Source organism: Maylandia zebra, linkage group LG11 (genome assembly GCF_041146795.1).
Source record: "Maylandia zebra isolate NMK-2024a linkage group LG11, Mzebra_GT3a, whole genome shotgun sequence".
Classification (NCBI taxonomy): Eukaryota; Metazoa; Chordata; class Actinopteri; order Cichliformes; family Cichlidae; genus Maylandia; species Maylandia zebra.
The window spans coordinates 11,907,091-11,932,583 of record NC_135177.1 but is presented as its reverse complement, the minus strand read 5'-3'; the positions used below and the strand labels follow the sequence as shown (position 1 = coordinate 11,932,583).

The window sequence follows — 25,493 nt, the reverse complement described above, 5'->3', positions numbered from 1 at the left end:
CTTTGTGCAGTGATGCAACACACACTGCTTGCACTGATTCAAAAACAGCAGCGGCATCTGCTCCGGACTGATAAGATCAGCAACAGTCCCCTTCCTGATACCTTCTCATAGTTTATCTCTCGAACTGATCTTCATCACAGTAATGACATTCGTTCACTATTACTGTACACGTATATTCCTCCTGATTTTAATATTCTCACTTTGCTTTTCATTGTTTCCCCGCAGTGCTTCCAAATGTCACTCTTCATACGAAAATAAAAAGTAAAGAAAAACGTGTCAAAGGTGTTACGCTATCGCAAACAACAATCCCCTCTAATGCAAGGCTTAACATGGCTGCTGTGTTAGTTGGGTTTCTTGTGTTTAATAATTTTAATGAATGACTGATTGCAGCCATGTGAATTAAGGGTTTTCCCCTGCTTTCTAATCATGCCGGGAATACAGATTTATCTCACCCTCCAGCCCTCAAAAGCTTATGGGAAATCATGAATGAATAATAATAACAGACATTCTCATGGGGGTGGAGATGAATGAATATATGCGCACAAAAGTTTCAGTAACGCTGACTGTGCCTTGTACGTTTAATGGCAAAATAACAGAGGACAAAATAAGTTATTTACAACACGTAGTAACATGTAAACACAATCTTCTGTACAAAGAAATATACATGCAAAAGTAAAAATAAGTCATACTAAGACATTCAAGATGACATTTCTGCAGTCTTGTTTTAGGTGTATTTAAAATATGACAGTTGTGAGGTTTACATCCCGGGTGTGGGCGAACTGCCCGACCCTTCTCTGTACATCTTTACATCGTGAGCAGGCGGGTTTCCCAAGAAACCGTTTCTCTTCGATCGTAACCTGACAAAGCGATGATCAGGATAGTTTCAGGGAAACCCTTATCCACATTAATAAATAAAAATGACACAAAATGAAAGACGGAGACTTTACAGACCAGAGAGACAAGTCAATAAACTCAACATGTTATCGACAGCAACTGACAACCTTCAAATAAAACGAGAAGCGACGCGAGTTTTTCATTTTTACCAACCTCTCGAACTTAATTCACTGGACTGGCACTTTAAAGAAGTTTTTAAGCAACTTTTTAACCTAAAGACGTCGTCGTATTTAAATGAAAACAACTGGCAGACCTTTTTCACGGGAGATACCTGTTAATGCTAATCAGAAAAAACTGTGGTTCAGGGGTTGTTATTATCTGCCAGAAGGTATGATTCTTTCATCAGTGCAGTCCATGGTGACTTTTTCACCCCAGACCTATTGCTTGGTGAAGATATAAACCAATACGGTCTAGCAACATACACTAGTATCTACCTACAAGAGCCAAACAAACTCACACGGCAAATAACTTTGTGCACGGCTTGAAAAAAACAAAAAAGAAAAGAAATAATAATTCAAAAAGACAAGTCAATATAATTTTTTTCAGCAATAAACCACCAAACAATCTTCTTATTACAATAAGAATAAATAAAACCACAAGGAACCTTTGTAAACGCTCATATGCCTCTGCTCAGTGTGGTCTGTTATAACTCAACATGACAAGTCATTAAATAAGCAAACAAACATATTAGCAGGAGAACAAAGCAGAGCCAACTTTGGTATTGTTACAAAAAAACAAAAGCGAAACAAGGACGACATAAAAGCATAAGTGCCTATATTTCATAGATACACATTTTTATACATTATTTTGGAAAAACTCTCCTTTTGTTGCAGGGTTGTTGTTGTTGTTTTTTTGTTTGTTTTTTTTGCAGGATATTAATACTGAACTTAATACATAAGAGTTAACACAATACATACATCTATTGCAGTACCAGGTACGTACATGCCTTTTTAAGAATACGGCTACAACACAAGTTTTCATAAATAGTTGCATAAATGTTAAAGCTGCGACATTGCACGTGGGAACCTAGTAGCAGTTTGATCCGTCCGTCCGCAGGGACTCACTAAAACTCAGCAGATGGAATCGTTTTTGTTTGTCGAGAGATAAATCCGTCAAAATGAGAACGAAAAGCGGGAAAAACGTTATTTACATATAAGGCGGATGCAGGTAAAAATCTGAGAAGCTCTATCGGGATATTCTTTTTTGCTGAGTTGTTTTAATGCTTTAGTTAGTTTCTCTTAGTGTCACAAACAGAAGTGATTTAACCTTTGAAACTGAAGCGGGGGAGAGTTAAGAAAAGCAAACTATTGCACTGAATGTAAGTTTCTGCAAAACGTGGTTTTGGTAGTTACATCTTGTTCCAGAATAAGAGGACCCTGCTGATGGGTGCCACTTCACCACGCAAATCTCACTTCCCTTTTTTTTTTCTTTTCGTTTTTTACTTTTTCTACTCGCCAACTACCCTTTGTTTTCCAAAAGGTTATGAATAAAGACAGTTCTCCGTCTCCTCGCTGTACATTTTGTTTCATTTACAAAAAGTAATCTCTCGTTACAAAAAACATTTTATTGTGTTCAACCGAAAGCAGCCTGAAATATTCCTATTGTACAGTATTCTTCTTTTTTTTTTTCTTTGTTTAACACTGTCCAAAACGCAAGACTCGCTCACGCTGGCTTGTTGAGAAAGCTTGGTTTTCTCCCTGCTGAGTCAAGGTTTTGAAATCTCAAATGGATTCCAAGAGTTCGCTTGTTGTGCAGGCATAGTGACGGTATGCCAGGTTTAAGGAGGGGAAGGGCTTGGGGGTTCGAAGGGTTTAATCGGCAGAGGTTAGTCAGTCGGCAGCAGCAGCAGCAGCAGCAGGACTTTTGTGGCTTTGTGAGGGAAAAGGGGATTGTAGCAGGCGTGTCGCTGGTGGTGCTCTCAGTAGGCTTCTAACAAGGATCAAGTGAATGAAGAGCAGTAGTGGAAGAAATTCCTTCTGGTCGTGTTTACCTGGTGACCTACTGTCAGGTCTGGCTGAGCAGGCGGCTGTGAAGGAAGGCCTTAATGGTGCCTATGGGCCGGACATCATTCTGGTGTTTCCGTCTCTCGATGAAAGAAATGAGCCTGGATGTGTCCAGATGTGTGCCGCAATGATTCCGAGATGGTGACAGTGCTGGTGGCTGTGTGGGATTTAAGGTTGAGTCACTGCTTGATAAACCTCGAGGCTGGAGCCAGGGCTCCTCCAGGCAGGACGCAGCAGGGGGCCGTCGCTCTGGCTCGCCCCGGAGCAGCAGGCAGATGAAGTCTCTGGCAGCTGGGCTCACACCCTGGAAGTAATCCTGAGGGAAGCTAAAGTCCAGGCGACAGATGTTCAGACACGTCTCCTCAAGGCTCTCGTCCAGGAATGGAGAGGCGCCGCTCAGAACCACATAGGTCACCACCCCTGTAAATCAAGCAGTTGGTCAATCAACAGGTTATTTAGCCAAATTAAATTAACTCATTCAGCTCACTTTTAAATCCCCTTTGATAATTAATATAGCTTTATATTAAACAATCATGCACAAAAGCAGCTTCTGCAGCTGCTAAAATATTATAGCACCAAGACTACAACAATAACAATCCTCTGTTAGATAATTTGCCTGCTTGTTGAGGCTTTCACTGCATTATTGTAGGGTCTTTACCTTACAACACAAAAAAGCCTATAAATGCCATATAAACAAAACTGAACTGAATCATTCATTTTACACTGCACTCCCTTACGCTGTACTAATATATACATTTTTCTGATGAAACTCATCATCTACATACATAGCAGTAAAATATCACTTGAAGCTTCAAAATATTGAAGTCAGTTAATAGATTGCTGCGCGGTTGGCAAGTAGAAATTGCGACTGGGGATTTAAATCACTGAACTTTGCATCCCCAGAGAGGCTGACTGACTGCACTGCAGAGGAAACACTTGTGTTAACGCACCTGGCTTAGAGATTGAGATGATAGTATCGCATGGGAGTATTTCTGTCTATTTTTGTGTCTTAGTCAAATATCAATAAGCAGCCTTTTGCACATACTGACAAATAAGAACAAAGGAATGTGTATTTAATACTATTACAGTGGGTTTCTGCTGCTGTGATTGTGTATTCGAGTACATAAAGGGTTCTCTAATGCAAAAATCAGCAAGATACAATTTCTCTACAGACCTAAGCTCCAGAGGTCAGACGTCAGTGAGACGGGCTGACCCAGGATCAGTTCAGGAGCAGAGAACTCTGGGCTTCCCAGAAGAGGATGGATGTAAGAGGAGGGGGGGTTCAGTTGAACAGCATCACCAAAGTCTGTCAGCTTGATCACTGGCTGGGAGGACGCATGTTCCACCACAATGTTTTCAGGCTGTAGGAGCAGGATAGGAGGATATAGGACACAATCATCAGACCTAGAGAAGCACAACAGCAGTGCAACAGCTTCCCCAAAAAAAGATTTAGATTGTAATGCTTTGTTTGTTGAACTGTTTACTTTGAGGTCAAGATGTGCTATCCTCCAGCTGTGCAGGTAATGGAGAGCTTCAAGAATATCTCTGAGGTATAAAGCAACTTTCTCCTCCGTCAGGTTGCCCCAGCTCACGATGTAGTCCAGGAATCGCCCCTGGTCTGCCCTGATAACACAAACACAACATGCATTTTATTTATTTATTTTTTTTAGAGACAAATCTAAGTATGTTTTTCAAACAGATCAGATGTCACAGTCGTTTTACTTACATCTCTAGTACCAGTACGTAGCTGCTGGCTGTCTCATACGTGTCTAGCAGCTTGACCAGATTGGGATGGTCTAGATTCTGGAGGAGTCTGATCTCCTGCAGGACCTGTTCTCGACGCAACAGCTTCTTGTTAACATGCTTTGCTGCAACTGTGCGTTTACTCCCTCTCTGGTCGCATCGCTTAGTCACTGAGAACCGACCCCTGCAAGGCAAAAATTAGTAGTTAGGAATAAGACATTTCATTTGTGACTCACTTTTTAAAAATATCCTACATCAAATTTATAAACTATAACGCCCAATCATGACTGGTGGACTTGGATGTATAATGTCAATCTACTTCTTTGTTGATTATCTATATCAGCTTGTCCAATGTACAACCTCATTTCCAAAAAAGCTTGTGACACTTTCTGAAAATGTCGTTTCTCATTGCTTAGTAAAGTTTGAACTTGTATTTGTGAATGCAGTCACAAATTGTGTTAAATGATTTGAATATTGCTGCATTCTCTAACCAGCTACTGAGGAATAAGCAACTCATTCCTCATTTAAATACCTTCACTTGTATCATCTGTCGCTACTGCTATTACTACTACTACTATATATATGAGTGCTGCTCCTAATTTATTAGCTTTGATGTGGTCGAGAAGCACTGCGTGACAGGAAAACACACCTTCCTAGTTCAGTAATCTCTGTGTACTGGGACTCAAAGCCGTTTTTCCAGAGGAGTTCGCTGCCATCGTCAGGGGTTCCTGAGACAACACAGTGAATTCACAATGATTCAAGTATCAAATGTAAAAATTATAAAATCAATGTTTTAAATGTTTCAAACACCTGCGTGGCATAATATCAAGAGACATACACAATGACAGGACTCTGACCTGACACTCTAAGACTGGCAGAAGAGGTGACAGCGCCTGCTATGTTTGTAGCAACACAGGTATACACGCCGCTGTCCTCTACAGACGTGTCCGTGATGCACAGGGACGCCTCTCCGGTCTCACTGCAGAAATGGAGAATAAAAGGAAACAAAGCATTAAGTGAAATTCACAAACTGATACTGTAATTTGCACAGAGTTATTATGACTTCATATTCTTTTTTAACAACATGAATGTGTTAACTGAGTTTGTTAGCAGCACATCTGCACCTTTACGTCACAGGCTAATGTAAGATTTGGATTTTTCTAGCTAAAAATCAATAAAAGAAATTCAAGTGAGCCCCCCCACACCTGTAGGTCATGCTGTATTGTCCGTTGTTGCTCAGAGAGTTGTTGTCAGGGCCACGCCAAGTGATGGTTGGTCGGGGGCGACCGCAAACTTTACACCTCAGAGTAACTGCATCGCCACTCTCACATGTTGCATCACTAACTGGAATGAGGAACTCTGGGGGACCTAAAAACAACAACAACAACAAAAACCCAGTGAAGCTTATTGTTTATCTTTTTGAATTTTTATTCCAAATGCAAGGAAAGATTTGCTCCTTGGCTGAAGCAACAACGTGCACGTACCTTCATAGATAAAGTTGGGATTCAGAAGCTGAAATGACAATTTGAAGACATAATTAGATTTCTTGCACAAATTGCAGTGGATGTCGGTGGGGTGGCGTTTAACGTGACACTTTTCTACCTTGACAGAGACTTTGTTGGCCAGGCTGTCCTGAGACTTTCGGTAGCCGTTCTCAATTTTCCTGCCCTCCTTGTCTCTTTTCTCAGACTTCCGGCGAATGCGCAGTGCTGTGTGCCACGATAATGACTTTCTAAACAAACGCAAGAACAAAAATCGAGAAGTTTCAGGTTTCACGTTTGCATAATCGTAATCACTATGACTGTCGTGTTTTCTGTGGCAACCTAAAAAGGAAGGAAGGCTGCTTATGCTTACTTTATGGTGCCTTCGGAGAGCTCGGGTGTGACTGAGGATGAAGTGTGTCCTAACACGTAGCCAGGGATCCAGCCCTCAGCCGCAGGGCAGTGCTCATTGGCTGCCCGGTACACCAGGAACATGTTCTGCTGGTTGCTTGCTAGCATTTGGACCACCTCACCCTGCACCACACTGATCTCATCCTCCTTCACTGCCACATAATCCTGAGTCACCAGCATGGTGGACACGCTGCTGCTGCTACTACTGCTTTCACTCTGTCAGGAGGAGAACACATTAAATCATGAGTTACTGCACACATTAACACACATGAAAATACATAAATGCACATATGTCTAAAAGGGAAATGTTACTTCACACCAATCAAATGGATAGTTTGATTGCAGGGAACATGTATAAAAATGAAATTGAGAATATGTTGAACGCATGCAGTGCAAAATGCTTTTTTTTTTTCTTCTTTTTTTGAAAAAGCACTTGTTTGTATTTAGAGCAACGGGCTGACAAGTTAGACTGAGAAGTTACAAAAGCACAGAGCTTATGATCCCCCCGGGCAGGGATGATGAAATGAGGAACTTTATGTTTTCAAAGACAAAGACGAGTTTTCAAGAAGAGGTGCTGAAGACACTTTGAAACAAACAGGGCAGGTTGTGCAAACAAGCTTTTAGCCTTTGTGAGGTGAGAAACCATCTCACCAGATAAAAAGCCATTTCAAAAAGAAATTCTGTTGGTACTGTCAAACAAACAAGGCAGGTTGCGGAAAACAAAACGCTGTTTGTGCAATCATAAGGTTAATCTCTGTGAAGTGAGAAACCATCTTACCAGAAAAGAAACCGCTTTTTTGAAATGTGCTAATGTTTTCAAAAACCAAAGAAAAAAAAAACGTCCCATAGCTTTTGAAAGGAGATTGGAAGTTATCACCTAACGGAAAAAAGAGATAACATGTTTTTGAAATGGCACTTGTTAATGTTTAGTAGCTACAGTTGGAAAGCAAATGCGTACTGAAGCTCAGAGAGAGTCTTGAAAAGCAGATACAAGTTTCTCTGTGACTCAGATCCACACTGTTAGTAGTTTCCGGAAAGGCAAAAAATCTCCCTCACACACACTGTCGGTGAAGTTAGTGCACTCAGATAGGTGTTATTCTTCAGTCATTCAAGTGTTTCAGCAGCAGTAGTAGTTGTTGAATTTAAAAGCCATTCTCAGAGCCAGCGGCAGGTTGACTGACTGGCAGACAGGCAGCCACTAAGGGTGAGGTTAGTGACTAGTAAGTACTCTAGGCCTCGCTGAAGCCTGGGCCTCGACTTGGCATCTTACCCCGTTGCTCTGGGTGGAGTGTATGGACTGCTCGCTGGTGGAGGAGCAGGTGCTCATGCGATCTATGTCCTTACTGTGGCTGGAGTGGCGGTGATGAGAGGGAGTCCCGTAACTTCCTCTGCCCAGAGAGTCGCCTCCACTGCCACCATTGTCACTGGGGTAGGAGAAGGAACCTGGCCTGCTGGCAGGAGAGGGAGGCAGAGCGGGGACTATGGCCCAGAAAGCGTTGCCTTTATGAGCTGGGCTGGTGGGGACGAACGCTTCCTTTCCTCCTCCTCCTCCGGGAGTTTGAGGTAATATCAGAGGTGAAACTGTCCCAACTCGAGGGCTTTTGAGATGAAAATTCAGAGGAGCTACTGGCATCTGTGGTCTGCTGGCCATTTGATGCTTCGGCATTTCCTCTGAGCCTCCGAGAACCTGTCTGACACTGCTGTCCATACTACCTGATGGCCTGTTACTGTTATTACTGTTACTTCCATGAGGACTATCCAGCATCCTCATCTTAGGGACCTCTGAGGCTAACAGCTCTCCATTAGCTGTGTTGCCTGAACGGGGGTTAGAGGAGAGGGACTGAAGCGGCTGTGGGTGGCAGAGTGACCACATACCTGCTGATCTGTCGGGACCCTCGGGGCCCGGGGGGTGATGGTGGTGAACAGGCTGGGGGAGGCGTGAGGACGGCTGGGGGATGCGAGATGGTCGGGAGCGCGGGCCGCACAGGGAGGAGGCGCTACCCCCTGATCCTCCAGAGCTGCCTTCGCCGCCACCTCCTCCCCCCATATTGCAGGTACTGTTGGAGCTGCTGCCTCCTGGTAGACCTGCAGTACTGCTGCTGCTAGGTGGACCGCTTGGCCCACCACCTCCCACATGGTTCCTCTGATACTCTATAGGTGACGTCAAAGCTGTGGGAGCAGACAAGAGTTTTTTTTTTTAACAACTTAATAGCCCTCTTAAACTAAAAGGACCAAGAGTGTCAAAATGTTTTATGTAAAAATGTAATTTTGTGTGTTACAGTATTCACAACAATTTCTTACCATTGAGGAAATTTCTCTGATTCTCCAGGATCTGGCTGACCTGATGGATCCAGACTTGACTGACTCCAGGACTTGGTGAATGGAAAGTGTACCTCTCCAGGTTGCCACTAGATGACCTGGAGGTCAGTGTGAACTTGCAGGGGTCATCAGCATTTTCTTCTAGACCCAACCAGCTCACCTGAAGTTATGTGGCAGGCAAGGGTAAAGAGACAAAGATAAGAAAAAATATATAGATATGAAATAAAATAGAGCAGGTTTAGCTTCATGATCAATAGGGACAATCCAAAGTAAGTCCACAGTTGGTCTCAAAGCTATTTAAGTGAGCTGTATTCACCTTAATGCTGTTCTTGAAGAGGTAGCCAGGAGTAGAGAAGCCCTTCTTTTTGTCCAGGGGTTCACTGAAGATAACTATCTGCTCAAACAGAAACACTCTCCTCTCTTTCATCCTGGATAGGAGCCCTCCGTCCTGGTCTGAAACCATGAAAGTGTCTTGGAGAAGCAATCTGCCCTGAGCCACAATTTTACCCTGAGAAACAAACAGGCAATCCAAAGAAAGTTCTAGATGGTGAAGGAGTTTTCTTAAATAGTTTTATTTTGGATAAGTTATTAGAAAAAATGAAAACACACAAAATCCGACAACAAACTAGAGCTGCAAAAACAAGCGCACACTGACACCTAGTGGCAGTTGCCTGAAGCAAGACAAAAAATGTGAAGCATTTACTCTATTGTATTATGTATTTTGGAAACATTCACACACTATCAGAGGTACCAAAGGGAGACTTACATCAAAGCCTTGAAGGCGCCCAACATTCATCATGTCATTGCAGCGTTTTGGGACCACGCACATCACTTCTACAGCTTTCTGTGGAAGAACACGAGAGAAAAAAAAAGTTAAAAACTACTTATCTAGTTATGATACTTTCACAGCATTCATTGGAAAACACAACAGATTATTATTGCTTCATTAGTTTTGTGCTGAATCCTGGGCTTTTTCTCGATTGTACCTCCAGCTCTGTGGCATCCACTCCAGCCTTCTTAGAAATTTTAAGAAGATCCTGTGAAGAAGTTAACAGAGGTAAGGAGAGAAATTCAGACTGCGTTGATCATAATTTATGTTGTACAGAAAAAGATTTACCTTCAGTAGCAGTTGGTACTTCATTATGCGCTGGACAGGTTTGATGAGTAAGTCAGTGAGTTGCAGTCTGTGTCCCAGTCGCTGCTTCAGGTCCTGAAGAAAAATAAAAATCTATCATGTCCGGGACCTGACTCATGACACGGACAATACAATACAGATAGCATGCTGTGGCTATGAGGTGCAAAATGATTAAACAATCTTACCTCAAAGTACGTATCAATATACTCCGACACGATGTGCTCAGACTTAGGCTTGTTTTGGCAGTACACAATATACATGTGCAGTCTCCGTTCCTGTATTTGCAACAAAAACAGAAAAGAATATTACAGATAAGAACATGTAATACCCTCTTTAACAAAATCATGCTGCAAAACTAGTGCATTTCTTACTTGTTTGACAAATAACGGTCCCAGCCGGTCAGGATCCTCCAAACACTTTTCAAGTTCTCCCAGGAAAAAACTGTGAATGGATACAGACATGTGATTTAACCTGCCAAGAAACAGCATGTTGACATTTTCTTTGTATAATGCTGCATATGCCCTGAAGCAGGGGCAGGTACTACAGCTGAAGGATTCTGCCAGCGTACTCTTTGTGCCAGTCATAGATCTGATGGATGTTTCCAAAAACAATCTTGTCTTTTCCTTTCATGTCATCTGGAACTCCTTCCTCTTTCATTCTGCTCATGTAGCCCTGAAAGAAAGAGCCACCCAAAGTGTAAGAAGCACAAGCAAACGCTGACCAACAACTATGTCCGAAAATTTATTTATCCAGATTGTCTTCTTTTCTTACCTCCACCACTGATCCCAGGTCTCTGACATAGTCTCTCTCAGTCTCCACCAGCTCCAGAAGTACATAACTGAGAGAAAGAACACACAGAAATTGTCACGTAAGACGAATGCAACGCTCAGCTGTGGATGAATATCAGAAATGCTCCATATAAGCACACGAATGAGGACAAACATCATTTACTGTCTGGGTTCAAGCAGCTTTTATTTATAAAAACACCAACAGGACTTATAACTCACTGTCTTCTCTTGAGGAAGCCAGATTTGCGCTCGTCCACCTCGTCGATGGGTGAGGAGGAGGAGAGGAGGGAGTTGTCGGAGGGATTGAGAGAGGGAGAGCTGCTGTCACCTTGCTCCACCAACAGAGAACTGGGACGGTCTTCCAGTGACTGAATTAAAGAATTAAGAAATTAAGAGGCAGAAAAATATGTTCCACTTACTTATCTTTATCGAAATGAAGCATAATATACGTGGAGGCCAGTCTGCATGAGTATACTGGGGATATTCGCCAGCGTGCAGTGCCCATTTGTTGGAACAGAGGACAGCTGGGATAGTTAGTCACAGTTTTGACAGATGACTTGCTGGCAATGATGCCATTCTCTGTCACTAACACCAGAAAGAAAGCGTGCGCTTGTATCTACATCTATTAAAATTGTTCTGTGTGCAAGTGGGCCTCATTTGCAAGTATTTGTGAGTGTTTATGAAATCCATCTCACCATCTTGCTCTTCACCAGTTCTTCGATGGCACTGACCAGTTCAGCCGCACTGGGTGTCTCTGAGCTACTGGGACGGCCAGACAGCCGAGATGCAGACTGAAAGAGAGAGAAGAAATGGAAGGAATAAAGAAAACTAACGGTTAATCTTCAAGACACTGTGAATGGAGAACTTTTAGGTGTTGCATGCATACAGGAGTCATACATTCTTAGAGACTTGAGCTCACCATTGTCGTGATTTGGACCTCGATATTCCACATGTCCAAATAAAGACTTGGTTTGTGTGATCTCCCTAATAAAAGGGTTAATTGGGAGCCAACTTGGAGCCAATCACAGACTATATTCTTGGGAAAACAGGGGTTATGAGGTGGGTTTAGGTCAGGGGGAAACTGTGATTGGAGTGCTCTTCAAGCACACGCGCCATAATTGGTCGAAAAAATACTCCATTGGACGGAAAGTTTGCCTCTGCTACAGAGCTTAGTCAGAGGCACAAAGGGCAGGGCGAGATTTAAACGATCCACAATGCACAACCATTTAATGTCACAGACATTTTGCTACTGCAAAGACATGTAAATGGATTCACTTCAGCAAAAAAAGAAGAAAAAAAAGAAGAAAAAACATGCAGAGGGAATTTAATTAGACAGAAAGGAAAGAAAGGAAAAATCTAGATAGGATCATTTAGAGGGTTTCACATGGACAGATAGGGAAACTGGGACAGAAGAGAAGCAGAACAGAAATCAACATAATGCTGAAGGAGGGAACATGCAACCATTAAGAAAATAGGAGAAAACAGGCAGAGTTATTAGTGCCAAAATAAAGTTAAGCTGTTATTTTAAGCTGTGAGTGGAGGAGCAAGTTAAAAATCTTGCTGCCTATGAGTCATGTGGATTAATAACAGAACAAATACAAACAGAAATAAACAAAGAAAAAGCTCAAATATTTGTCCACTTTATGCTGTTCAATCTATCTTACTGTCTCTCTTGCTGATGCACATGATGAGCTGTTGTGTGTACATCATATATTTATGACTGCGTCTCGATTGCTCTGCATGTCCCCACCTTGTCATCCTGAGAGTCGGGCTGAAGCAGGCTGTGTTGCTGAATGGCCATTGGGGGAGGCAGCGGGACAGCGTCCGCCCCCTCTTCTCCTTCCTCCTCACCGCAGCTCTGCATGCCCGATGAGGAAGACTTGGACAGGGTGCCGCTGCTCAGCCCCTCATTGCGCATACGCTGGAGAGAAATAAAGAACAAGTGGTAGTTCAGAGTCAGACATGGTCACAGTTATTCAGCATTATGGTGCGTCGTCTTACTTCTTCCAGGGTCTCATCTTGTGGAGTGGCGGCGCTGTCGTCAGAGTCCTTCTGCGAGCCGGGCATCGCGTCCATGTTCTTCCTCGTGCCATCGCGGTTCTTCTTATGCTTGTGGGCGAGCTTTTTGACGTGGCCGTCGGCTTTACCGGAGCTGAGCCGCCGAACCGGACTCGTCAGCCACTTCCTTAGTGTGTTTCCAGGACGTTTGGGACCTGGGGAGCTGTGAGGACCCAGCGTTTGGCTGGAGCCGGGCTGCAGGGCGTCATTGCTGGATACGGACAAGGTGTCTGAATGGACAGAGGAAAGAGAACGAAGCACATCCAGTGTTACTCAAACGAAACGCAAAGAACATGCAACCATTAAAGAAAAAAACAAACTTTTTTCAGTTTTACACTGACTGGCAGATCTTTCAAATCAGGGACTAACAATGGACAGCTAATCCATGTGATTAATGCTATCTGATTGTGCTGTTGTGAAGGTTTGTTTACATCACACATGCTTTTACACTGGCACAAACTCGTCCTGGAATATGCAAGTATGACCCAAATCAAATCTGTCGAATTTATTGCTCATTGCAAAAATCATACATATTCATGTTAAGATGTTAAGTGTCACCAACTCATCTATTTCTGCATTAAACAAAACTCTATGCATATGTAACATAGCCTAGAGGCAGAGAGAAGAAAAAAATAAAGTCAATATATGTTAAAGATAACTGTGGATGTGTTTGTTTGTGCTCTGTGCAGGAGGCAGGAAGGCCTCCTCCCCCTCTCACAGTGATGACGGTTCCTCGGGGAATCTGTAGGAGGAAAGCTCTTTTTCTTCGACTAGAAATGGAGCGGTGAGAAAATAACGCAGTATAAAGGGATGCTTGAGGCTTTGTCTGAGTACTTCAAACATACAGCCATCTGTCTGTCTCACCTGTCTCTGCTCATTTACTCTTACTTATCTCCCTCTAAGCTTAATTTGTTTGCCCTTGTATCACCCTTTATCATTCACTGCACTACCATCCTCCTCTTTAGCTTCCTTTGCTCTCGCTGAAAATGCTGATGGGAGACTCACAAGTCTGACAACTAAACAAGCTTCTGACAATCTGAGCAATCTCAGGATGAGGGTGGATATCCTCAAGCAGTTCAACCGAGGGTAACAACCTGATTTAAAAGTTTTTCTCGATCTGCTCATTTCATGAGAGAAAGAAAAACAAAAACCACAAGCAGTGGATACCACAGAATACATTATGTTAATTAATTGAAATTAATTACACTGCTGCACAGTTTGTCAGCCACGGTGGACATGTACTGTTGGACACACTTTCATCCCAAGATTGTTTTATACTATGTTTTTTTTTCTCTATTTGGCCAAATTATTATCAATCACCATGTCAGCTACTATTTTTATGCACGACGGAGAGCTGTAGTTATAGAAAAATTATGAAAGCATCCCCAGTGCATGCAAACATCGTATAATAATAACATAAAATTAGGGATTTTAAACGATACTGTTTTTTTAATCTTAGAAATAATCTAAATGGACAAAAGTACTGGGGCCACAACACATCACACCTACAGGAGCTGTTCAGCCATGCCAAGAAGCTCCCGGTGCAATTTCTCTGCTGATGTTAATGCCAGAGGAGGCTTCAAACTTAGTTATTGAGTCAGCAATAAGTGACTGATAGAGGCTTTTACACACTATGCGCCTCAGCACTTAATGACCGCGATCTGACACTTTGTGGTTAAGCTGCTGTGGCTTCTAAATGTTTCCGCTTTACAAGCTGATCTAGGACAAAAGAGTGACTTCTTGTCGCATCCTCTTTCTGTACCACAATTCACTGAGCTCTTTAGAATGACCCATTTGTTCACATATGTGCGGTAAAGGGACAGAAAAGACCTGAATTCAAAGATTACGAGAGTGTGGGACCCAAAACTTGTTTCCATTTTCAAAGTCTGACCTTTCAGAACAATAGGGGTGGGGGAAAAAATCGATACTGTGTAGTATCGTGATATTTTGTTTGCTAATAATGTATCGATACAGGGACAGCAGAAATCGATATTTTGTTACAAACAATTTTTTCTCTGAAGTCAACATGCTCTGGAGTCAGAGCATGTTGACTTCAGAGCATGTTGACTTCAGAGCATGTTGATCCTTTTTCTGAGCAAGAATCCTGACATTCCTTCACTGTCCAAATGTGTTTAACTTTTTTTTTTGACAGCAATAAACATGACAGTTTACTTATTTTAATTTAAGACATGTTTAATTTTAATTAAGTTTAAAACTTTTTTATTTAATGTAAAATTATAGTTTTTTTAAATTTACTTTCAAATTCTTCAGTTGCTGAAGGGGCTGCATAGTTTTCATAAATTGCATAGTTCAGAATAGCTATAATTGTACCAGATGGTTGCATTCAGTTAAGTTGGACTAGACTGTAATACAAACCGTTCAAGTTTGTCAACAATAAAACTGACTGAAATGAGAGAAAGACTGAGTGTGAGACTTTGATATTAGATAAAATGAATATTGATAAACTTTACCTTTATGTGCAGAATTTAAATATCGCAAAATATTTTAAAAAATCGCAATAATATCGTATTGTGCGTTAAGTATTCTGATAATATCGTATCGCGAGTTGTATGCTGATTCCCACCTCTACAGAACAATGCCTCATTTCTTCATGCTTTTATCACTGCCAATTTAGACTAATAAACAGCACTTATTCTTTTTTTTGTTGAATTTAGAAAACAAGCAAACAAACGAACAAACAAAATGAACTACAGTGACACTGCACTGGCTCTCTGTACCTTATAGAACCCGTTTGTTTCGTTCCCCTCTACATGAGAGACTTCATTTCCTTTTATGTTTCAGCCAGATCACTGCTGGTCCATCACTGCTTTTCAGCAGTGAAACCACCTACTGATTTAACCCCTCATACAGGCTTTCAGTATATTTCAAAAAACAATTTAACACCGGTCTGTTAAATGAAGCGCTTGTTATATTATACCCATAGTTTTATTCATGTTAAAGTCTTTGTTTTAAATCCTATTTTGCCCTCTGTTTTTATTACACTGATTTCTTTAGATTAGAGAGATTAGATAGAACTTTATTAATCCCTCGGGTGGGTTCCTCTGGGAAATTCGATTTCCAAAAAAGCACAGCACCGACAGAAGTTACAGTGTTACAGAATATTATATATATATATATATACACACACACACACACACACACACACACACATATATATATATATATATATAAATACAGAGACAATATAAATAAAATATACGAAGGGGATAAATAGAATAAATAGGAATAAAAAATAAAAATACAAGTGAATTGCACATTTCAAGTATTGAGTCTATTGCACCGTTGACTATTTACATAAGTATTGCACAAAAGGTATTGCACAGTGAGGTGAAGAGGCACTACAGCTTAGTTGTTCCCCCCTCCTTTGTCCTCCTGTTTCCCCTCCCTCTCCCCTCCAGAGAGGAGTTAAACAGTCTGATGGCGTGTGGGACAAAGGAGTTTTTAAGTCTGTTAGTTCTTGTCTTTGGGAGAAGCAACCTGTCACTGAACAGACTCTTCTGATTGTTTATGGCCGTGTGCAGAGGATGCCTGGCATTGTCCATAATGTCCATCAGTTTCTTTAATGTCCTTTTCTCTGCCACTGTCACCAGAGTGTCCAGCTTCATGCCGACCACAGAGCTAGCCTTCCTGATCAGTTTCTCCAGCCTGGATGAGTCCTTTGCTGTGCTGCTCCCCCAGCACACCACAGCATAGAAAAGTACTCCAGCAACCACCGACTGGTAAAACATCCTCAGGAGCTTCCTGCAGATGTTAAAAGACCTCAGCCTCCTGAGGAAGTACAGTCGGCTTTGGGCTTTTTTATACAGGTGCTCTGTGTTGCATGACCAGTCCAGTTTATTGTCCACCCACAGCCCGAGGTATTTGTACTTGTTGACCACCTCCACCTCCTCCCCCTCTATCTGAACCGGCAGTGGACCTGCTCTAGACCTCCCGAAGTCCACAACCAGTTCCTTAGTCTTTGAGGTGTTGAGTTGCAGGTGGTTTGTGTGACTCCATGCGACAAAGTTCCTCACCAGACTTCTGTACTCCTCTTCCTGATCATCCCAGATACACCCCATGATGGCCGTGTCGTCTGCAAACTTCTGAATGTGGCATAATTCAGAGTTGTAGCAGAAGTCAGAGGTGTACAGGGTGAAGAGAAGAGGGGACAGCACAGTTCCCTGTGGTGCTCCTGTGCTGCTGACCACTGTGTCAGACGTGATGTCCTTCAGCCTGACGTACTGTGGTCTGTCGGTGAAGTAGTCGGAGATCCAAGCCACCAGGCAGGGGTCCACCTCCATCCTGTTCAGTTTTTCCTGAAGCATACAGGGCCGGATGGTATTAAAGGCACTGGAAAAGTCAAGAAACAGGATCCTGACCGTGCCTTTTCCCCCATCCAGGTGTGAGTGGGCTCTGTGTAGGAGGTACAGGATGGCATCCTCCACTCCGACACCCGCCTTGTATGCAAACTGTAGTGGGTCCTGGGCATGGTGTACCTGTGGTCGGAGGAGGTTGAGGAAGAGCCGCTCTAGGGTCTTCATAAGATGTGACGTCAGTGCCACCGGTCGGAAGTCATTCAACTCATTGGGCCGGTTCTTTTTGGGGACCGGGACGATGCAGGATGTCTTCCATAGGGCGGGCACTCTCCCCAGTCGCAGACTGAGGTTGAAGACTCGTTGTAGCGGCTCCCCAAGTTCAGCAGCACACGCCTTTAGCATCCTAGGACACACCTTGTCTGGGCCTGCTGCCTTTCTGGGGCGAAGCTTCCTCAGTTGTCTCCTGACCTGATCCACTGTGACACTGGGAGATGTTTGGGAGGAGGGGAGGGGGGGAGATGTCTTGCTGCTGAGAGAGGGATTGGAGGAGGGGGGTGTCATGGTGTCAGGAAGGGGGGGAAGCGAGGGAGGTAGGAGAGTGGGGATTGGACTCTGTAGTGAAGGTGAGGGTGAGGGTGGGGGGGTTGTGGGCTGGTCAAACCTGTTGAAGAAGTTGTTGAGTTCGTTTGCCTTCTCCACAGTCCCCCCCACTGTGCTTTTCTTGGTGTTGTGGCCTGTGATGGTTTTCACACCATTCCAGACCTCCCTCATATTGTTCCTCTCCAACTTCTGCTCCACCTTCCTCCTGTAGGTGTCCTTTGCTTCCCTCAGGCAGCGTTTCACCTCCCGCTGTGCTGCCTTCATCTCCTCCTTCACTTTGCTCCTGAAAGCCTTCTTCTTCATGTTGAGGACAGCTTTGACTTCCTGTGTTACCCACGGTTTGTTATTAGGATAACACCGTACCGTCTTAGCAGGGGCGACCGTGTCCACACAAAAGTTGAGATAGTCTGTAAGACAGTGTGTCTATGTCCTCACCATGTGGGCTCAGGAGCACATCCCAGTCTGTGGTGTCATAACAGTCCCTCAGAGCATCCTCCTTTTCTGGGGTCCATCTCCGGATGGAGCGCGTTGTGACCGGCTGCCTTTGGACGAGGGGTGTGTATTGTGGCTGTAGGTAAACCAGGTTGTGGTCTGTATGCATCTCTCACATTAGCATACAGTAGGTCAATTGTCCTGTTGCTCCTTGTGGGACAATTCACAAACTGGTGAAAAGCAGCCAGAGTAGAGTCCAGTGTGGCATGGTTAAAGTCTCCAGATATAATAATGAAAGCCTCGGGGTTTTGTGTCTGAAGTCTTGCTGTGACTGTGTGTATTTTCTCACAGGCAGCTGTTGCGTCGGCCCTCGGAGGGATGTAAACACACACACAGATCACATGACTGAACTCCCGAGGTAGATAATATGGCCGCAAGCTAACAGCTTGCAGCTCCAGGTCCGGACGGCATACCGAAACTTTAACGGAGACGTGTCCAGGGTTACAGTATCTGTTGTTAACGTAGACAATGAGTCCCCCACCTCTGCTTTTTCCGCTGGCCTGCGTGTCCCTATCGGCTCTCACGGATGTGAAACCGCATAGGTCTACGTTAGCCTGCGGCATTAGCTCGGTTAGCCACGTCTCCGTGAAGATAAACAAGCTGCACTCACGGTATAGTCTGTGGTTGTTCAGAGCGCACAGTTCGTCAATCTTATTCTGTAGCGAGTTCACGTTGCCCATGATCACTGTCGGGATTGATGGTTTGAATCGCCTCCGGTGATCCGCTCTCCTCGCTCCAGCTCCAGCTTAAAGATCCTTGCTGTTAATACAGCGAGTTAAATTAAAGGCCGTTTCTTGATACAGGCGGTGATGACCTTTTCATTGTGGACACGACTTCCAGTGAGGAAGTGACTGCAAAAATATGTTTATTCATACAGGGGCGATGAGTCAGGACAACACACTCTCCTCCTACATCACTCTGCTTTAAATTGTTTGCATGAAAACACGATGAGCTTGCAAACATACATCCAGAAAGGAGAACAGAGAGATGTTTTTCATCTTTTAGAAGTTATCTCGGTTTTACAGCTAGACTAAAGGCAAGGTTTAAAATACTCAAATTCAGTCATTAGAGCATTTAAAAAGGTGCAGCTGCAAAAGATTAAGGCACACGCCTGAGCCGAACGGCTTTTATGAATAGCAGGTGTGGAATTTCTGCCGTTCTTCATTGGACGATTTCACCCAGCCTGACTTAATGCAGCAACATGTGAATGTGTGGCCGTCATTAAGCCTCCAGAAGACTTTTCTTCTTACTTATAGAATGTGTTCTTACGTCACATGCAAAGGAATGAAGACAGCTCGGTTCCTCAACAACAAGAATCTCCCACATCAGGCACTGCAAAGGCTTTAAATCCATCTTTACTAAGATTCCTCGCACCATCTTCTTCTCACGGTAAAAATCTTTCAATATGGTGCACTTTGATGGCACAGAAATGAGAACACATGTTTTTTACAGGTTGCTTTCATTCTGTTCAAACATCTTGAAGGGATGGGAAGGGGAAACTTGGGACGCTTTGCAAATCAATATTTTCCACCCAAACACTCTATTTAAAGACAACAGGGGGTGTCGAAGATTTGTGTGTTTTGCTTGAGGGCAACTTCATCGCTTTTGTTGGCTCAAAAGTTTTACGTGCAACCTCGCTGGTTAGAGCAGATTTGTGGGGGAGCTTTGTAAAATGCTCTCCTCTAACAGATCCCCTGCAGTACTAAATGAAAACCAGTCACAATTGCTGGTTACAGTACTACCCTGGAATTTTTTAGTCACGGGTGCATTCACAGATCCTGTTTAAGGCTGTAATTCTGATGACTCAGAATACCTTTGTTGGTCTCCGAGGATTCCAAATCCCTCACTTATGAGTTCTGAATCCTTCCCCAAATCATGTTTACATTTGATCCACTATTCATGCTAAAAGTTAAAACTACAGGTGCTGACTAGACCTTTGATTTATTAGTGTTTAATATCAGGAAGAGTGTAGGTAAATACCTGCATTAGACAACTGTTGTTCACTAATGGGAACCAGATGAGTCTTTGATACATGTTCACCCAGACTGATAAACTGTAGCAGTTAAATCAAATTTAACCCAAGCTAAAGTGATTAAGGTAACCGCTAAAATGATCACTGAACTGAGAGACCACACTGATCAGCTCCAGCACTTAGGTGAAAACTGCTGCTTTCACTAGGAAAGCACAGAGAATAATAATAATGGATTGGATTTATATAGCGCTTTTCAAGGCACCCAAAGCGCTTTACAATACCACTATTCATTCACTCTCACATTCATACACTGGTGGAGGCAGCTACAGTTGTAACCACAGACTGACAGAAGCGAGGGTGCCATTTCGCGCCATCGGCCCCTCTGGCCAACACCAGTAGGCAAGTAGGGTAAAGTGTCTTGCCCAGGGACACAACGACCAGGACAGAGAGCCCAGGGATCGAACCGGCGACCTTCCGGTTACAGATGCGATTCCCAACCCCCTGAGCCACGGTTGCCCAGTGAGGACTTCTCATGAAGAGCAAATGGACTGTGGTTCCTGCAGACATGTGGTGGTTAACAAGCATGAGGTACAGCTACTTGTTTCATAGCCTCACCTTGATGTAATTCAAATAATAGCAAAAAATACTACTTTATAAAACAGTAGCAGTGAGGTAAAACTGTCTTCATAACTGCACTGGAATTTTATAGGTTTGCATATACATAAGCAGAGAATGGAATGTGCTGGTTATTTATTGTGATCAATATGCAGATATACAGTGTGCAAGATATTGTTTACATAAGTAGTAAGTGTGACGCTGTTGATTTTTCACTAGTCCCACCTGTCTCATGCTTAAAAATCTTCAAGCTTTGGCTTGATAAGTGTTAAGTGGCAAACTGAAGATGTTGATCTAACAGGAGTGTAAATGAAAGTGTGAGACACCTCTCGAACAGCTGGTCAGCCTCTCGCTCGTGGGGAAACAAACAGAGGGAAGTGGCAATTTGTTTGAAGCCTTCTTTTTAATTTTATTCTTTTACTGGCAATTATATTTAAATCCATCCATCCATCCATTCGCTTCCGCTTCTCCTTTTTCAGTGTCGCGGGGGGCGCTGGAGCCTATCCCAGCTGTCATAGGGCGAGAGGCGGGGTGCACTCTGGACAGGTCGCCAGTCTGTCGCAGGGCCAACACACAGGGACAGACAACCATTCACACTCACATTCACTCGCACATTCACACCTAGTGGCAATTTGGATTATCCAATTAACCTATCCCCACAAGCTGCATGTCTTTGGATGGTGGGAGGAAGCCGGAGTACCCGGAGGGAACCCACAAAGACACGGGGAGAACATGCTCCACACAGAAAGACCCCGGCCTGATGGTGGAATTGAACTCAGGACCTTCTTGCTGTGCGGCAACAGTGCTAACCACCTTGCCTATATATATATTTAAATCACAGAAATAAATCATGTTTTTTGTTCAAATGAGCTATAACTGCATGAACTGTATTATAGGCATCATCCTTGAAGACCTTTCAATTTTGCTGCTAAAAATAACACAGAATGTTCTACTGGCAGCGGGAGCAACAGTGTCCGCTTTAAAGAAGTTTGAGTTTTTCTATAACTTACATTTAGATATTTTTTCTTTATTGTATTATCATTAATTTTATTTTTGGATTTTAAAACGTACTCTTTTACAAAAAAAGCTGAAAAAAAATCTGGTTTAGCAGTTACAAGTTTGATTAATTGCTGACTTCTTAGAACAGTAAATGGCCTGTATTTGTATAGCGCTCTACTAGTCCCTAAGGACCCCAAAGCGCTTTACATATCCAGTCATCCACCCATTCACACACACATTCACACACTGGTGATGGCAAGCTACATTGTAGCCACAGCCACCCTGGGGCGCACTGAGAACAGTCCAGCCTGCAGGCTCATCCTTAGATACAGAAACAGGAATTCAGTTTCTTATTTGCCTAATAAATAACATAATAATATATAATAATATTTTTTTGCAGGTGGTCTAATAAATTGGTTAGGAAGTATACGTACATAGATGAGAAAAACTTAAAATGTATTCTACTTTCTTCATAATTCTGGCTAAACATACAAAACAACAGTACTTGTGATAGACTTCTCAATACTCCTATTCACTTTAACTTTGTGGGCTAATGTCCTTCAGAAGAACCCACCAGATGTTCTAATACTACTTAAGCATTATGTGATTTATCAGCAAGCTTCCGACACAATGTGACAACTCAGTCGATGCTCCTTTACGCTGCTGCAAAGAACATGCTAGATTTACAACTTTATGTGTGTTCTTGTGTCTCTAAGAATAAAAGTGGGGTAGGTGGAGGGGCTTTTGTACAACTGCAGTGATCCAAAAAAGCGCTGTTCAACAGAAGCATGCCTGGGATTCCAGAGGTGTCACTAGGGGAGCATCTTTCATGTGCCCTAATCTTGCCAAGAAGAACCAAAACAAACACACAAAGCCATAAACATCAGTTGGTGTGGCTGGGAACGTGCTTTTAGGGGCGGAGGTGCAGCATGTGGGGAGAGCTCCAGGGGATTTTGGTAGATGATCTGAAAAAATGTGTACAACGCTAGAGAGGGCTTGCCACCAACAGCCACATTTAGGGAAGGGAGTGGTAATGGGATGAGAGACCACCCAGTGCACATTCTGGCAGAACTAGTGCATATTTGGGTGATTTGTAATGGTTTATCACACTGTATCTAGCAGACACCTGTGAAAACATTAAAAAGGAAAGGGATTCCATTGTTTAAGAGTCCTCATTCTCCCCTTCTCGTCAGTTTGACCTCAACAACACCCTCTGTCCATCTGTGAGCCCAACCTGGATTTCAACAGGAACGAAGACATAATCTTATCCTGGTGATTTTAGTGAATTTTAATATTTCATTATGTAACGATGCATTCACCAAATTACTTTTGCAGCTATAATGCCACCACATGATCGACAGATGAACTGTGAAATTGCAGCACAAAGCCCGTACAAAAATAGCTGATGCAAACCCAGCAAATAAGGACAAGCTGTCAAAACGACAAATGTAGAGTTGCAGTTGTTTCTTGCACAGCTGGAGCTTCAATGTCGCACTTTAGAGCAAAAAAAGACCCGTTTTAATGTCATAAGACCAGAAGCATAGTCTAATTGAGATCCTAATGTTATGCTTTCGTTACATTTTCACCAGAGGAACAAACAATAGCAGCAAGCCGCTAAACCAGAACAACTTAGCGCAACTTATCATTTGTGTTTTCCCAAGCACACTGCATAAGAAGCAAATCTAGCATTAACAGGATAAGAGGAAGCAATTTACTTTTGTCCTACACATGGCACCTACCCAGATCCAACAGCCAGAACTTGCAGTTGTCAGAGTGTTCTCCCTGCGCCGAATCCACAGAGTAAAAAGGGTTCAAAGACACTAAAGATTCAATTCCACGGGCCATGCTAGTGGAATATAAAACTCTGACTTGAAATATTTCCTTAGAGCATCTCCAAAGGTATGCCAAATGGCTTTAAGATCCTTTGAAAAAATCCCAGAATCTTTATAAATAACAATAAACCTGCAGTAACTACGTCGCTGAAATTCCAGGGAAAGTGTGAAGTCCAGTGTGAGAGAAAAGCAAAAGTCAAATGCAGCATTAGAGAGTAGGATGTTTTCTCTCTCTTTCTTTGTATCTCCATCCCTCCCTCTCTCCCTCCCTCACGAGTGGGCTGCTGTGAGGATATTGGGCAAACCTCCACTGTGCCTCTCTCGTTCCAAGGGGACGTCTGGAAACAGGCAGCATTTCTACCGTATTACCCTTTGTAGAAGCACCCACTCAGTTTGTGTGGGCGGGTGCATATTTTACAGGCATTAGGTCGCATACAACTTGTGCAGTATGCTTGGAACAAATATAGATTTGGTTATAAAATCGAACACAAATGAACAGCATAAAGCTTGGTTTAAAAAAGGAATATGTTTTCTATTAAGTTGTTCATCAAAAGTGTTGCGCGCACATTTCAGATTTTCTTTTTACATTTATTTAGTTTCTGAATGGCACTACTGACTATTTATCCAACACATAACTCTGTTTTTGGAGCGTCTTCATCTGAAACTGTGCTCTGTGCAGCCTTGAGCAGTTATGCAAGCTAGTCGCACAAAGACCTGCCTGTTTAACTATGAGTGTGTGTTTATGTGTATCTCTTTGGGCTTTAAACACACTCTCTGCTGTTAGGGCACACACAGGCACACACAAGCATACACAGGCACTCCGAGTGCTTATTCAATCAAATTAAGTTTCATTAAGTGGGTACTTTTGTATTTATTCCATCGCGAGGGGCAGTGCAGTCCACCTGCATGTCTGACAAATCTGTGATATTACATAGCAGGGACGCGCAGGCTTGTGCAACTGTCAGCAATTGGATCAGAGCCAGGAAAAACAAAAGAAACATATCATAAATCTGAATAACTGAAACTGCCAAGTGTACATTTTGTGGCTTAATTCATCTGCATGTGAAGCCTTCTATGGTACTCTGTCCCCTCAGATGCCTCAAACTGCCAGGAATTCTTAGTGGTGAGAAATTGCAGCTGTAGTCACTGGTTGTCTGCGAGGCTTCACCTCAGTTTATTTTTGTCACTGAACTGTTTGTTTCTTTTGGAGGATTTATAATGGCATTTTTCCTGAAAAATGATATGGCTTACTACCTTGCTAGAATTAACTGAAACCTTAAAAAGACTGAATCAGGAGTGTCAAAAATAACCCCAAAGCCTGAGGGCCAAAATCGGCCTTGCAAAGACTCTATTCTGGCCCCGTAACCGGCTTTGAAAAGTGTGAAGGAGGACACAGATTTTGGACTTTTACTACAAGCAAACACCTCTCCCACCATCATTCATAGTACACCGAAGTCATTACGTAATAGAAAAGCAATTAAATGACTGAAAATGTTCCATTTTTTCAATATATACTATAGAAATTTTAGGATTTCAATATGCTACCAGAAATTTTACACACTTAAGACCCAAAGAGTCATGTTGACGGATTTCTTTTTTAATTTCTAAATTAAAGTTTTAACAGAGAGTTATGCTTCTTTGACTTTTTACTTAAGCTCAAAGTGGAGTGTAGGAGGCCCACGATGTAAAATGTGTTTGACATTCCTGCTCAAAATAGTCTTGAAAACTCAAGGTTTCGACGAGCATAAGCTGATGATTAAATAAAATGCCTCCAAAGAACACTGGATGAAATGTCAGGGTGAATATCTATACACATTTTTACCTTTAACGTACAG

The 25,493-nt window shown here is 42.8% G+C and overlaps 1 protein-coding gene across 10 annotated transcripts in view; it reads right to left on the bottom strand.

Annotated features, from left to right (window-relative positions):
- Positions 1-564: 564 nt before the first annotated feature.
- triob (trio Rho guanine nucleotide exchange factor b) overlaps positions 565-25,493 on the bottom strand; it is a 112,211-nt gene continuing 87,282 nt past the window's right edge. For 6 of the 10 annotated variants that reach the window (XM_023155665.3, XM_023155667.3, XM_023155668.3 and 3 more), the window contains 23 exons: positions 12,776-13,062; positions 12,525-12,695; positions 11,470-11,565; positions 10,994-11,142; positions 10,758-10,824; positions 10,555-10,658; positions 10,358-10,427; positions 10,172-10,261; positions 9,969-10,061; positions 9,838-9,888; positions 9,618-9,695; positions 9,168-9,359; positions 8,834-9,011; positions 7,803-8,701; positions 6,495-6,748; positions 6,125-6,372; positions 5,846-6,008; positions 5,498-5,619; positions 5,290-5,368; positions 4,624-4,824; positions 4,382-4,520; positions 4,072-4,258; positions 565-3,317 (listed from right to left, as the gene is read on the bottom strand). In XM_023155665.3, the coding sequence (XP_023011433.2) occupies positions 2,899-3,317; positions 4,072-4,258; positions 4,382-4,520; positions 4,624-4,824; positions 5,290-5,368; positions 5,498-5,619; positions 5,846-6,008; positions 6,125-6,372; positions 6,495-6,748; positions 7,803-8,701; positions 8,834-9,011; positions 9,168-9,359; positions 9,618-9,695; positions 9,838-9,888; positions 9,969-10,061; positions 10,172-10,261; positions 10,358-10,427; positions 10,555-10,658; positions 10,758-10,824; positions 10,994-11,142; positions 11,470-11,565; positions 12,525-12,695; positions 12,776-13,062 (4,337 nt within the window). In that variant the 3' untranslated portion in view covers positions 565-2,898. Of the gene's footprint in view, positions 3,318-4,071; positions 4,259-4,381; positions 4,521-4,623; positions 4,825-5,289; positions 5,369-5,497; positions 5,620-5,845; positions 6,009-6,124; positions 6,373-6,494; positions 6,749-7,802; positions 8,702-8,833; positions 9,012-9,167; positions 9,360-9,617; positions 9,696-9,837; positions 9,889-9,968; positions 10,062-10,171; positions 10,262-10,357; positions 10,428-10,554; positions 10,659-10,757; positions 10,825-10,993; positions 11,143-11,469; positions 11,566-11,733; positions 12,215-12,524; positions 12,696-12,775; positions 13,063-25,493 lie in introns of those variants that run through there. The other 4 variants (XM_004568035.6, XM_012923791.5, XM_076889787.1 and 1 more) reach the window with 4 other exon arrangements.